This window comes from Pipistrellus kuhlii, unplaced genomic scaffold (assembly GCF_014108245.1).
Source record: "Pipistrellus kuhlii isolate mPipKuh1 unplaced genomic scaffold, mPipKuh1.p scaffold_m20_p_61, whole genome shotgun sequence".
Taxonomy (NCBI): domain Eukaryota; kingdom Metazoa; phylum Chordata; class Mammalia; order Chiroptera; family Vespertilionidae; genus Pipistrellus; species Pipistrellus kuhlii.
The window spans coordinates 219125-233522 of record NW_023425564.1 but is presented as its reverse complement, the minus strand read 5'-3'; the positions used below and the strand labels follow the sequence as shown (position 1 = coordinate 233522).

Below are 14398 nucleotides of genomic sequence, written 5' to 3'. Positions count from 1 at the left end.
ATTATTGCTAACAAATTCACTTTCTTTTTACCGCTGGAAGCCCAGGATAATACAGTGGGCTCTGGATAGGCAAGGAATAAGCACCTTTCTCAAAAACTCCCATCAGTTAACCACAATAGGACTGCTGCAAGTGCAACCCTCTCCAAGGCTGCCTGCCCTGCCCTGCCCGGCCTGCCTCACTGCCGGCCCGCCCAGGACACGCCTCGGCCGGGCTCCCATGTCTCCCTGCAGGCAGCACCAGCAGTGCCCAGTGCAGGGCCAGCGCCCCATGCGTGCTCGCTAACGAGGCGCCAGCACTGGGAATGCGCAGAAGTCCTTGGCTCTGGTCCTCCACGGGCCAGTCAGGAAGTCTACTACGTAACTCAATGGGACCACCACCAGCTGAAGGCCGTCAGAGGAACACCGAATCTGTGGTTACATACTGAGTTAACTATCAACTCCTGTTTGCAGAATTAAATGGGCATGATGCTGAGTGAAGTAAGCCAGTCAGAGAAAGACAAGCAGTATATAATCTCACTCCTATGTGGAATCTAATGAACACAATAAACTGATAACAAAACAGACCCAGAGACTCAGAATACAGAACAGTATCATAGGGAATATATAACAGAAAAGAGTGGAGTCTCAGAGGGAAGGAGGGAAGAGAAGAGATAAACTAAAGAACTTGTGTGCATACATGCACAGCCCATGGACACAGACAACAGTGCAGTGAAGGCCTGGGGCAGGGGTGGGGGGATAGAGGGGATCAATGGGGGGAAAAGGGACGTCTGTAATATTTTCAACAATAAAGAATGAATAAAATAAAATAAAATAAGAGACCTCAGTAGCTTTCAGTGACAGTGGCATTGGAACAGCTATATGTTATAACATTAAAAAATAATGTAGAAGCTAAACACGGCTTCTTTAAATTAAACCTCCAATACCTACTCCAACAATAAACTCAGCCATTAAGAAACTTACCTCCATCCCCTGATTAATTGCTAACTTTGCCACTCGCATTGCAACAGGTCCCTAAAATTAAAATAAAAACACAGATGTAATCATTACCATGCTAATTATGCTGTCCATCGCAGCAGAATTCAAAGGCTCCCCTGGCGGGGTCCGAGGCCCGGAGGCAGCCATGACTGTTCGGATGCAGCTGATGGGCAGGAGTCTTAAGCAGGAAGTGGAGTGGCTGCCCTCAGTGCGCTGTGGACTCCGCAGGACGCAGCTGGCAGGCTGCACACTGGGAGGCTCAGGGACTTACCTTTCTTTGGCAAATCTGCCTGGAAGTTAGGGGGAAAGGAAAGAAGACAGCGTGCTGGGCAGGACACCATCGCTGGAGTGTGACGGGTCCTCGGCATACTCAGAAGCCCATCCACCATGGGGCAGCGTGGCATTCAGACAGGGCTGTCTCCTCCAAGGGCCCGGAGAACTAACCGTGATGGTGACCTACAGTGCGAACGGGCCCAGCCAGGGCACAGTGGCCCAGGAGGTCCCTCGACGTGAGGTCACAGAGGAAGAACTGGGTCGCCCCGGGAGGACGACAGTGGGTCCTGTCTCTGGAGCCCAGGCCCTGAGATGGGAGCAGTGTCCACGCACAGGTGAGTCCTCAGAAACTGCTCGTGCCACGCTCACAACTCAGTGGCCTATTTGCAATGTCTTTTGAGTGACAGTGAAAGGACCCCAGGGCATGCGGGGCCCTGGACCAGTCTGTCTGGAAGAGGCTCTTCTCCTCCTCCTCCTCCTCCTCAGAGCCCTGGAGGCGCTCGCCGGCCCGCCTGGTCTCCCCCCGCCTCCTGCTTCCCATGTCCAGGGAGGCCTGTCTCAGTCTCAGCCTCCAGCAGGACCTGCACCCCGGTGCGCACCCCGCGGTGCCCTTTCAGAACGTCAGCTCCTCTCACTGAGATGCCCACCCCTTTCCAGCGGGCGGCCCTGCCGGGGAGCGGCACACTGCCCTACCTCTGGAGCCCCGGCATGCTCCCAGGGAGCGAGGACAGGGCCACAGGATGGAGCTCAGGAGCGCAGCTGGACCCGTCCAGCGGGAGCATCTGTCAGGACGGGACCAGGCACAGCCTGGCTCCAGCGCCCCCGTTTCACCTGGCGATGGGCCACGAGGCTGTGAGCCGGGAAGGCAGCTAACCGATATTAAACTATGACTCTGACACCTAAGCCTTTAACCCTTTGAAGGTAGACATTTCCCGAACATTTTCAAGAAATATAATTACTCAAGGTCCAGTGAGAATCTTTTTTACTTACAGCGACAGTCTTTTCTATTTGCTCTCTTTCTGTCCATTCCAGTGTAAGGCTCTGCTGCCTTCCATGGGGAACAGATTACACTAGGGCCCGGTCTGAGAGAGCTTAGAGCTCACTCACTAACCGAGGAGGACTGAAGCAGTACCAGCACCGGCCCCTGACAGCCCGGGGACAGGCGTGTCACCTCTGACAGCCCCGGGGACAGGCGTGTCATCTCTGACAGCCCGGGACAGGCGTGTCAGCCCTGACAGCCCCAGGGACAGGCGTGTCACCTCTGACAGCCCCGGGGACAGGCGTGTCACCTCTGACAGCCCCAGGACAGGCGTGTCACCTCTGACAGCCCCGGGGACAGGCGTGTCAGCCCTGACAGCCCCAGGGACAGGTGTGTCAGCCCTGACAGCCTGGGGACAGGCGTGTCATGTCATCTCTGACAGCCCGGGGACAGGCGTGTCAGCCCTGACAGCCCCAGGGACAGGCGTGTCACCTCTGACAGCCCCGGGGACAGGCGTGTCACCTCTGACAGCCCGAGGACAGGCGTGTCACCTCTGACAGCCCGGGGACAGGCGTGTCACCTCTGACAGTCTGGGGACAGGTGTGTCACAGCAGACCTGGCCTTTATCTGACAGCAAAGGACTCCAGGAACACCTTCTGAAACTGGAAGCAAAGCTCCCAACAAATGTGAGGGATTCTGGAAAGGGGTACAATGCGATTCCCAAGGAGCCCGTGACCCCAAACAGACGAGTGCTGCTGCAGTGGGTGACAGAGGTCACGAGGACGCTCTGACTCCAGAATGAGGTCGGTGCAGCACCTGATGCTGCCGGGGACAGAGGAGTCACTGCTGTTTACAACAAACCCTCTGGTACGTGTCTGTGACACACCTCACCATGGGCAGCGAGGCTCGGCCCCCTCCGCCTGCAGGTTAGCTCTGCGCTGCCGATGCTGACCCAGCGCAGCAACTACAATAGTTCCAGCTCTGTGGCTGCTGATGCTAATGCTAACCCAGCGCAGCAACTAGTCCCAGCTCTGCGCTGCCGACGCTGACCCAGCGCAGCAACTAGTCCCAGCTCTGTGGCTGCCTTGGACTTCTCTACAAGGGCGTTAAGTGTGTGAAATGTTGAACTGTTAGCTAGCTACAAAGTACCTAACAAGAGGGAGAGGAAGGGGCTGGGAGCACCTGAGGTAAGAACTCTCTCGCCAGGTCCAAGGCCTTTCTGTAGGCAGCATCGCCCTCCTGGTTCTGCTCCAGGACATGGCTCACCAGGCCCACTGCTTTGGCTTCTTGGCCGTCAAGCACCCGTGCAGAGAAGATGAGCTCCTTGGCCAGGGACATCCCAATGGCGCGTGGCAGGCGCTGTGTCCCCCCTGTGGAGTGGAGGAGAGAGAAAATGCAGGCAACGATCTGCTACCTGTTAGGTCTAACATTTCAATATTTCATTTCCTCATTTATAAAAATAAACCAGTTTGTATGTCAAAATTAGTAACTGGAAAACTAATTCAATCTCTCTCTCTCTCTCTCTCTCTCTCTCTCTCTCTCTCTCTTTATATATATATATATATATATATATATATATATATATATATATATATATATATATTTTTTTTTTTTTTTTTTTTTTTTTTTTAATGCCTAAGTGACCATTAGGACCAAACAACCGGAACGATGGGAACGACCGGTCAACCAGTTGCTATGATGTGCACTGATCACCAGGTGGCAGACACTCAATGCAGGAGCTACCCCTGGTGGTAAGTGCATTCCCACAGCCAACCTCCTGTGGTCGGCCAACCTCCCACAGTCCCTCCCCCTGGCTGGCCGTGGGGTGATCAGGGGACCCCACCCATTTACAAATTCATGCACCGGGCCTCTAGTTGGTTTACAAAATTAACATCAAGAAGTATTTGAGAAACTTCTGTCTTTACTAAGAGGCTTGGCACGGACTGCTCCCTGCAGTGCACCGGTGAACTCCCAAATGGAACTCGGTCCTCACCAGCAGGAAGCAGGTGTGCACAGGGCCAGCTCACTGCACCTCGGCCATGCATGGGGGATCGAGGACAGGCCCACTGGCTTAGGTAAAACTCATCGATTCTGAGAAATTCAGCTCATGTGCTTTTAAAAAATCATTAGAGTAAATGACATGTGAACTAATTCCAATTTAATAAACATAAAAGCAGACAGTTACTGATAAAAATGGGCTTGGTGCCAAGTTAGTTTTCAGTGCAAGCACTGACACTGAGGTTGGGAGCTCATTTGAGAGAAAGCGGGACAAGAGCAGGCACTATTCTTAAGAGACAAATGAAAAGATGCTCAAAGTCACTGATCATCAAAGATGCAAATTAAAACCACAATGAGCTACCACCTCACATCAGCCAGAATGGCTACCATCAACAAACAACAAATGCTGGCGAGGATTGGAGAACAGGGAGCCCTCGTGCACTGCTGGTGGGAATGCAGACTGGTGCAGCTGCTGTGGAGAATATTAGGGAGTTTCCTCAAAAATTTAAAAATGGAACTCCTATTTGACTTCTAGGAATATATCCTAAGAAACCAGAAACACCAATCAGAAAGGATATATGCACCCCTATGTTCATAGCAGCACAATTTACAATAGCTAAGATCTGGAAACAGCCCAAGTGCTCATCAGCAGATGAGTGGATTAAAAACTGTGGTACATCTGTACAATGGAATTCTACACTGCTGTAAAAAGGAAGGAACTCCTACCATTTGCAACACCATGGATGGAGCTGGAGACCATTATGCTAAGGGCAATAAGCCAATAAGAGAAAAAAAAATATTAAAAATATTAAAGGATTTCACTTATTTGTAGAATCTAATGAACAAAATGAAATGACCAACAAAATAAGACAGAGAGGCATGGAACAGATTGACATACCTCAATGTGGAGTTGGGGGACAGGAAGAGATAAATCAAAGCACTTACATACTTACTAGAGGCCCAGTGCACAAAATTCGTGCATGGGGTGTGTGTCCCTCAGCCCCACCTGCACCTCTCCAATCTGGGACCCCTTGGGAGATGTCCAACTGTCAGTTTAGGTGACCGACAGTTGGACAACCCTTTCACAATCCAGGATCACTGACTCCTAACCACTCACCTGCCTAATGCCCCCAACTGCCCTTCCTTACAGGCCTGGTCACCCCCAACTTCCCTCCCCTGCTGGCCTGATCACCCCCAACTCCCTCCCGCTGGCCTGATCACCCCTAACTTTCTGTCAGCCTGACCTTGCCCCTAACTGCTCTCCTCTGCCTGATTGCCCCTACCTGCCTCTGCCCCCACCACCATGGCTTTGTTGAGAACAAAGTTGGACATTTGGAAAACGGCTAGTTGACCTGGTTAGCATATTACCCTTTTAGTAATATCATTATATAGGATAGGATTGCTTAAATGGGAGGATAAAGCCTTTTTCAGCAGGAGGAGATGCTCTTGGCAAAAAAACAAACACAAACATAACCCCTATATTTGGACTGATAGCCAGCCGTATGCACTATACTGCCAAACTGGTCATTAAAAAATTGAACTGCTTTCTTACACCTTATACCAAACAGCTGTTGCCCTTGAAATCCCTCTTCAGCCCCCACAGTAGATTCTGCCTTCACCCAGATTAGGTTCTGATTGGTCAGTTTCTATTCCAGTCAGCATCAAAAGCTCCACCTCCTAGGCAGCCATTGGCTCCTCTGGGAAATCCAGAATGGCCCTGCCTTCACTTTAGTGCCAGCCCTTCAGTCACGCCCCCAGTCTGCCACCAGATGTATCTCTGGCCGCTCTGAGAAGCGGCACCTCAGGTCTGTGCTGGTGGCAATTTTGAATTCTCATCCCTGACCTAACCTTCTTACAGTGCGAGCTCCGTGAAGACAAGCATTTGTCTTGTTCGTTCTTAGTTCACTCACAGACTTTACCTGTGTCTATGCATCTATGCTAGCACTGCATGGTGACTGGTCGAGCCGTCATTTCAATCATCACAGTCACTGCCTTTTTATATAGAAAGATATGCATAGCCCTTGGACATGGGCAATGGGGACTGGGTGGAGGGGGGTGAAAGGGGAAGAATGGCAGACATCTGTAATATTGTCAACAACAAAAATATATCCTAAAAATATTTTAAAATTTAAAAAAAAATTTTTAAAGAGTAAGCACTATTGATAGCTTCAATATGAAACAGGGACCCTGTTAAAATTCGTCTAGACCTTGTCCTTAGAGTAACAGGCCAGGCCCTGGTGGCCCGGAGACAAGGAATGGCTGATTGCTAAGTTTCAGAGGAGATAATGCACACAAGCTCAAGTGTCGGGTTGGCCACAAAGCTTACCCCTTTTTCCTGCATTATTACCAACGACAATTAAAACTGGGACGGTGATTCCATGCAAAAACCAACTTCTGCCTGATAGTGAGCCACTCACAGCCTCCACCTCTAGACCTTCCCAAGGAAGCAGCCGCTCTTCTTACCACCGCCAACATCAGAAAAATGAAAAATAAAGACCACAAGTTTCAAGAATCACATTCCCTTCGGGGAGTCAGCCATCCCCACCTGTCTCCCAGCCAAAGCCTGCTCACTGGAAGGATGTGGCTTCAGCAATCATATTAAGAACCCTGACCGATACTTAGAAAATATGGGTGTTTAAGTCTGGCCAGTGTGGATCAGTGCTTGAGCATCGACCTATGAACCAGGAGGTCAGGGCACATGCCCTGGTTGTGGCTCCATCCTCAGTGTGAGGCGTGCAGGAGGCAGCCGATCATTGGTGCTCTCTCAGCATTGATGTTTCTCTCTCTCTCTCCTTTCCTCTCTGATATCAATAAAAATATATATTTTTTAAAAAGGTAAGAAAATACGGGTGATTAAGGCTGACATTTTCAACAGGGACTGCTCTTTGACATCAACACGAAGAGTGCAGCTTCTGGGAAGTGCAGTCGCTATTCCCTCTGTTTACGCTGCCCAAGCAGCAGAAATGGTGAGTCCATGTGTTTTACTCGTATGGCAGGACACGTCTGGAAAGACGCGAAGCACTGACACATGTCAATCTATCCGTAGGGTGCTGATGCTCAGAGCGGTAAAGGCAGATCTGAGAACTGAGGGGCGAGCTGCTCGGAGAAGATACTGATGGCGCTTCCAAGGACGCTGGTGAGGACGGGGGATAAGCGATGCAACCGGAGAGCGGGTTCACTCCGGAAGCTGGGGGGCTGCCAGGAGAGGCGGAGCTTCCGGAGACAGTCAGCATGACAAGCACAGCGCTAGGGAATGACTCCTCTTGGTGTTCTGTACAAAGTTTAAGGTGGACTGGTCAAAATAGCGTCTGTGACCCTCAATGGTCATTGTTCATGTGGCACTTTTTATTCAGTTGAAACTCAATATTCTGCAAGTCCATAAAGCTTAAGCTCAGTTATCATATCATTTTGCTTATACTAGCACATCCTCCAGGAATGAGGATTTTGTAAAAATTAACAAAAGAACAGCCATAAAACTAACAGCAGGCACACATTCCCGTGCTTTTCTTAATGGACTAAACGCTGGGGCCTGTGTCAGGGTGAGAGGACGCTGAAAGCAAAGGACCTGAGGGAGATCCTCACCTGGGTCACCACGGCACTGCACCCAAGACATGCCCTGCTGGCTGACATCAGAGCCAGCGACTCTGGGCTCTCACATAAGAGGAGTCACACTGCGTTTGTAAGGGGTAGGCCAAGCAGCCAGTCTTCCAGGTTCGTCCAGCTTGTGGCATGCGTCGGAACTGCCTTCTTCGGCAGGCGGAACAGTGTCCCAGCGTATGGGTCTGCTGTGTCTTGTGCATTCATTCGCCGATGGGCAGCCGGTTGCTTCCACCTTAGCTATTAGGGGCAAAGCCGCTATGGTATGTGTGCACGATTGTTTGAAACCTGCTTTCAGTTCTTTGGCTGTGACAACCAGAGCAGAACTGCTGGATCCTGGAGGGGTTCCATGTTTACTTTTTTGAGGAACAGCCACATCTTCCTTAGCAGCTGCACCATTTACATTCCCGTCAAGACGGTAACACCCGTTCTTTCTGTTGTTTACTTCAATAGCAGCCACCCTACTGTGTGAAGTGGCACCTCACTGTGGTTCTGACTTGCATTTCCCAAAAACTCCTGATGTTGTCATGTGCTTATTAGTCACTGTATCTTCTTTTTTGGCAAAAAGTCTACTTAAGTAGACTTTGTACGAAAGAAGAGTTTTAAGTTCTTACGAAGTTTTAAGTTGTAGGAATTCTTTTTATATTCTGACTATTAATCCCCTTTCAGCTAAATAAAGGGTAGGGAATGTCTGGCCTGTCCTATAAGCTCACAAAATCATTTGGCCTGGCCCTGCTAAAGCATTAGGGGTGAGTTAATTAAATGTTTGACCAAATACAACAACTAATTTTTACGTTGATAATTTTGTCTGCCCTGGAAATTATAAGTATCCAAACGGCCCTTGGCAGAGGCGTTCCCCATCCCTGAGCTAAATGACCAGCAAGTATTTCCATGGGTGGCCCTTTCACTCTGCTGACAGTGTCTGACCTACAAAAGTTTTTATTTTGATTAAACCGAATCTGTTTTTTCTTTTGTTGCCTGTGCTTTTGGTATCATGTCCAGGTCAATGTCACTGAGCTTCCCCATCGCTTTCTTCTAAGAGTTTTGTAGCTTCCAATCTTACAGTAAGGCCCTCGATCCATTTCTAGGTAATTTTTATGTGGTGTAAGGAACGGGTCCAGCTTCATCCCTCTCCAGGTGGAATTTCAAAATGGTCTTCCCAGCCATTTGAAAGGGGCTGTCTTACGTAGTTACGCAAACACGGCCTAAGCCGACGCCTGGCTAACGAGGTTTCTGCCAGGCCCACCTTCCTCGGCAGCCCGTTTGCAGACCAGAGACCTCCGTGGGCCTGCTTTTACGTCGGTGGAGTGAAGACAGCCGCCCCTCCGCACCAGGAATACACAACTTGTGACTTCAGTGTCATAAAGACGACGCAGCCTGTTCAGTTTGCCTGTCTCAGTTAATCCTGCCCGTGTGAGCTGAAACTGCAAGAATGAAGCGTGTGCAGGGGACGGAACCTACATCTGGCTGATGGGACCCAGATTTCCATGCGCACTCAGGAGCAGCTCCCGAAATAGAAACTCTCTGCCAACATGCTGCCCGGCTTGGAAGCACACACATCACCTTGCTAGGGAGCGGGCTCAGTGCGGCACCCGCATCCCGGACAAGTGCCCGGACCCGGTGTGAAAGGAAACGGGCAGATTTTAAGTTCAAATGCAAACAGGTGCACTAGAGGGAATTCACCCTACTGCACCTTTCATTCTGAATATTAAGTTCTAATATCAGCAGAGTTGGGTATCGTTCTCACGGGCATCAAGTTCGGGATCACTCAGGGGCCATCTCTAGATGCACTCTTGGGGACCGACAATTCAAACAACGGAGTTAAACAAGATGGTCCCCCATGACAACAGCCCTCCCGCAGGCAGGACCCCCAGCCGACATTTTCACACTCGCTGCGTCCATCCCAAGCCTGCAGCGTGGAGCCTGCCCTCGGGCACTGAGTCAGATCGCAGGAACAGGGCTCAAACTACACGGGCTGCTTCTTACCTACTATGTGATAAATAAAGAGCAATTATGAAATGAATGCACGGCCTGAACTTATTTGGTAAAACAGGTGTGTGAGGTACACAGTATAAACCGGTACATACATGGATCAGATATGCCTATACAGTATGTGTTTCTGTGGAGCCAGCTCTGCTTATTATTTCCCAAAGTTCCGCATTGTGTGGTCACGACATTGCACTAGGAACACAGCCACAGTACAGAGACACAGAGCCAGCCACTGAGCTCAAACATTGAACCACTTCCTGCCCACGTTGCCAGGAAGCACTGTGCTCCCCGGGGCTGCCCGCGTCCTCAGACACCAAGGTGTCTGCCAGCAGCTCACAGGCGGGCACCGCACTACCGAGGGCAGGAGCCAAGCCCACGGGCCAGGACCACAGCTACTGCTGAGCGGGGACCTTACAGCACATTTTGCTTCCACAAAACCCACTGTTCCCCAGTTCCTTTATCACCTACTGAGCAGGCCTCCTGGGGTGCGTGACTCTGATGCGGTGCAGCAGAGGACAGGGAGGGGCTGAGATGCAGCGCCATGGCCATGGCCATGGCCCTGCCTTCTAACAGTAGCAGAGTTCATGTGTGACTGTCGCCAAGGCTCCCGCCTGCTCTAAACAAGGGCCTCGGGTCTGAGGCAGCCGAGGCTCTGCGCTTCCATGGCTCCAGCATTCACAGAGACAGGGCCCTGCGGAGCCACTGCTGGGAACATGGTGGCAAATGACAGGGAAAGCAGGGGCAGTGACAGCACCAAGAGCGCTGCCGCCTGGAGCAGCCCTGCCCTGTGGGGTTCCTCTTCTGGAACCCATTTCCAAGTGACAACGCCTCTGTTCCTTCACTCTGCTGGGCACATGGACAGAGCTGTGGGTTACACCAAGCCCTTGGGCCCGAAGCTCACGCTCCTGTAGGAAACTTGCACCCGGCACACATGGCACCTGCAGAAACCCGACAGCAGGCGTGGGGTCAGGAGCACGGCGCCCAAGGCCCCGCCAGGGGCTCTGAGGTGACCGGCTGAGGCACAGGAGACAGGAAGGCATGGGTGGCAGCAGGAGCAGCCTGGGGCGAGGTGGGGGGGAGGGATGGGAGCTGACCCAGGTCTACTCTGAGGGTGACAGGAAGCCACTGAGCATCCGAGAGCGCCTTCTGCCGTGTGGTGAGGAGGTCACTGTCCAGCACAAGCTCTGTCACTGCACGCCAAGGAGACGGGGGTGAGGCGGACGTCCAGACTGCTTCGGCAGGGCACCAGCAGACCAGACGCCGCACAGTCCCTCAGCCTCAGCCCCCGCTGCCTCCTCACTCAGGAAGATCCTGTCTTTCTTTTGGGGGAACGTCCCGCCTGCCTGCAGCTTGGCACAGTGGAAGGTCCCACCAACGGGCTGAGGGCTGATCTCGCTCTCTGCCCTGGGCCAGCTGCAGGCATCCGAGTCAGGTCTGGTCCGCTGCTGTTGCCCTCAGGACTGGGTTCTGATGGGTAAGCTGGTGACTCGGAGACTTTCTGAGCTCACAGGCAATGCCATGGCCGCGGTGTGAAGACCTGCTGATTCCTGTGCTGTGACCCAGCCACTGTGTAGGCTGTCTGTCCCGCTGCCTCAGTCTGTGCTCTGAACACCACTCATGGCCAGGCACTGAGGCTGGAAACCTGACAAGGAAGTTCCTGTCCATCTAGGACGGCCAGAGGCCATTTCTGTTACACGCTCTTCAGCACCATGAATGATCTAATAACATGACTAGTTTTGCTTTTCTCTTTCAGAAGTAGATAAAGCTAAATGGGAGTTCATGTTTTACTCTTTGCCAGTAAAATCCATTTGTTCAAGGTGTTGGCTGGTGACCTAACATTTGCAGACACTGTCCTAGGTGCTGAACTAGCAGTGGGGCACCAGAGACCATCCCGTCTTATGAGGCTTATTCTCTTAAAGGCGGAGAGAAAAGAAAGAGGCAGCAAACAGGCACCGAGGAATGAGCGAAGTGTTACAGAGAAGTAAAGCAGGGATCCTGTCGAGATGGCGAATTGAGATTGGGTGGTGGGGAGGACCCGCTGGAGAAGTATGAAGCCGTGTCTGAATGCTCAGGAGGCAGCACATGAAGATGAGGCGGGCAGGGGTGATGAGATCAGCCGCAGGACGGCCGCTGGAGCTGCTGTAGGAGGAGGATGCGAGGGGAGGGGCAGAGAGGGGCTGACAGTCCAGTCGGGGTGCAGATCACTCAGACGCAGGTAGTTTTACATCTTTATCTACACCGCCCCTGGAGGGCTCTGAGGGGAAAGTGGCGTGGTCTGTGTTTTAGAAGATGCTGGAAGAGATGACGGGCAAGATAAAGGCAGGGTGCCCAGGGGCTGCAGTCCCGCCCAAGCGCGATGTGAGGGCAGACTGGACTGAACGGGGCAGGGAAGGAAGCTGAAGGGGCTGATGAAATGAGTATGGGAAAGGGAATCAATGCAAAGCCCAGATTTCTGGTTAAGTGAATGCATAGAAGGTGGTGTGCTTGCTGACACAGAGGAGGGACGGTGCTCTGGCCATGTTAAGTATGCATTTAGGGTACATATGTGAGTGGTCAGGCATGTGATTGGGTATGCAAGCTGTTTGTCAATGATCACTACCATACAGATGGCACTCAAAGCCAGGGGCCTGGACAGGTCACCAGGGAGACTGCTCACAGATAAGGAGCGGAGGAGGAGCCAGCGAGGGCCCGAGCAGTGCCCCCTGGAGTAGACTGTGGTGGTAAAGAGTAGGGGAGATGGTGCTCAGCTACAGACACCAGGGATGCGGTCACATCTCCACGGACACCTGGAGCATGGCGCCGCCTCATGACCGGGAGCGAGCCAGCAAAAGTTAAATCCGCAAACTGCAGATGGTGCAGCAGAAAGACATCCCTGAGCTGCTGAGCGTACAGTGCCGGCCCTGCCCCAGTCGGGATATTACGAGGTATTTCCTTATGCCTAAGCTACCTGGAATGGGATTCCTGTTATTTGTACCAAAAACGTCTGGGAGGACAGGTGGGCTGAGGAAGGAGATTTGGACACACGTTCTGAGGAGTGGCAGGCAAACACGTTGGAGAAATATGGTGGGACTTCTGGGCAAGATGACTTGCACATCTGAGATTCGTGATCATGAGCTCAGTCAGCATAGAACAGGCAGAGAAGCTGCAACTGAGCTGGACAAGTGTAGGAAGAGGGGAGAAGCCAGGTAATGGCAAGAGCTGCCCTTTGCTGAGCAGACATGGCCTGCCTGTGGAGCTGCTCATTAAACCCTCACAATCCCCTAAGGGGCCGGTGTGGAGATGGTCAGGTATCTAAAGGAAGCCATCATCACAAAGGAGCCTACCGTCTAAACTGGGCGGGGAGAGGAGGGCGTGGCTAGTAAGCGTGTCCATGGACGTGATGGTCAGCGAGGTCAGGACAGCTGACAGGTGCGGATGCTGCAGTGAGGGGTAGGAAATCTAGATTCCGAATGGAGATGCTGTGGGTAATGTGCAAGCCCGGGGCATTATGGGGAGTGGGGAACACTGGGCTCAGACGGGAAGGAGGGAAAGATTTCTGCTGATGCAATCACAGCTGAACTTCGGCCGTGGGGCCGGCACAACTGGCCTGTAAACAGGGTTTATCACCGTGCTCCGGACGGTTTTCTGTGTTCTAAAACCTCATGAACAGAAAACCAGTCTCCTCCCAGCCCGAGCAGCCACATTACGCCCTGCTCCTCAACTGAGCAGCATCTGACACGACCCTGTGCACTGCCGTGAGCTCGCAGGCATGTTCCGCACATGCTTCCCAACAGAGGACGAGTGTCCAGTGAGCCTCACGGGGCAGTGGGCCGCGCTACGTGACGCCACCAAATCCCCCTGATCTACGGTTTCACTTCATTCATCCGCTTCCTTGAAACATTATGTCCGACCACAAAATTCTGGGTCAGCTTCTCAAGGCTGGGCCTGCATAGATCCCAATGGCCGTCCTCTAATGTCTCTGTCCTCGGCCTGACGTCTCTTCTCCGGTGATCGCACGGTCTAAAGGCTGCCGGCGCCTTGCCATCATCATGTCTGCAAACCGGCAGCAGGGAGGAAGAAGGGGAGGGCAGAGGGTGCCGATCACATCTAGCCAACAATGCGGCTTCCACCTCGCTGCGCAGGCCGGGCTCCCATGTGGCTACGGAGGGGCAAGGCCCCCTTCTTGCCGAGGGTCCTGATGCAGAGAGGAGATACACCTGGGCTCCCTCTAGGCAGTGGTTCTCCCCTCCTGACGCCGGGGCCCTCTGATACAGCCCCTCAGGTGGTGGTGACCCACCATAACATTATTTTTGTTGCTGCTTCATAACTGTAATTTTGCTACTGTGAATGAATCTTAATGTCGTGACCCACAGCTTGAGAACCGCTAGCGGAGTCGCCTAAGACCGTCGGAAAACACAGATATTTACATTACGATTCATAACAGTAGCAAAAAATACATTTATGAAGTAGCAACAAAAATAATTTTATGGTTGGGGGTCACCACAACATGAGAGCTGTATGAAAGGGCCGTGGCATTAGGAAGGTGGAGAACCTCTGCTCTAAGGGAACATGAAATGGCTGGCACTATTTAATTACGCAGCAAAACGT

At 52.1% G+C, this 14398-nt stretch overlaps 1 protein-coding gene across 6 annotated transcripts in view; it reads right to left on the bottom strand.

The window, feature by feature from the left end:
• The window catches only part of AUH (AU RNA binding methylglutaconyl-CoA hydratase), a 151624-nt gene that overhangs the window by 6011 nt on the left and 131215 nt on the right, over window positions 1-14398 (bottom strand). For all 6 annotated transcript variants that reach the window (XM_036420059.2, XM_036420062.2, XM_036420061.2 and 3 more), the window contains 2 exons: window positions 3410-3597; window positions 961-1011 (listed from right to left, as the gene is read on the bottom strand). In XM_036420059.2, coding sequence (XP_036275952.1) covers window positions 961-1011; window positions 3410-3597 — 239 coding nt within the window. The remainder of the gene's footprint in view (window positions 1-960; window positions 1012-3409; window positions 3598-14398) is intronic.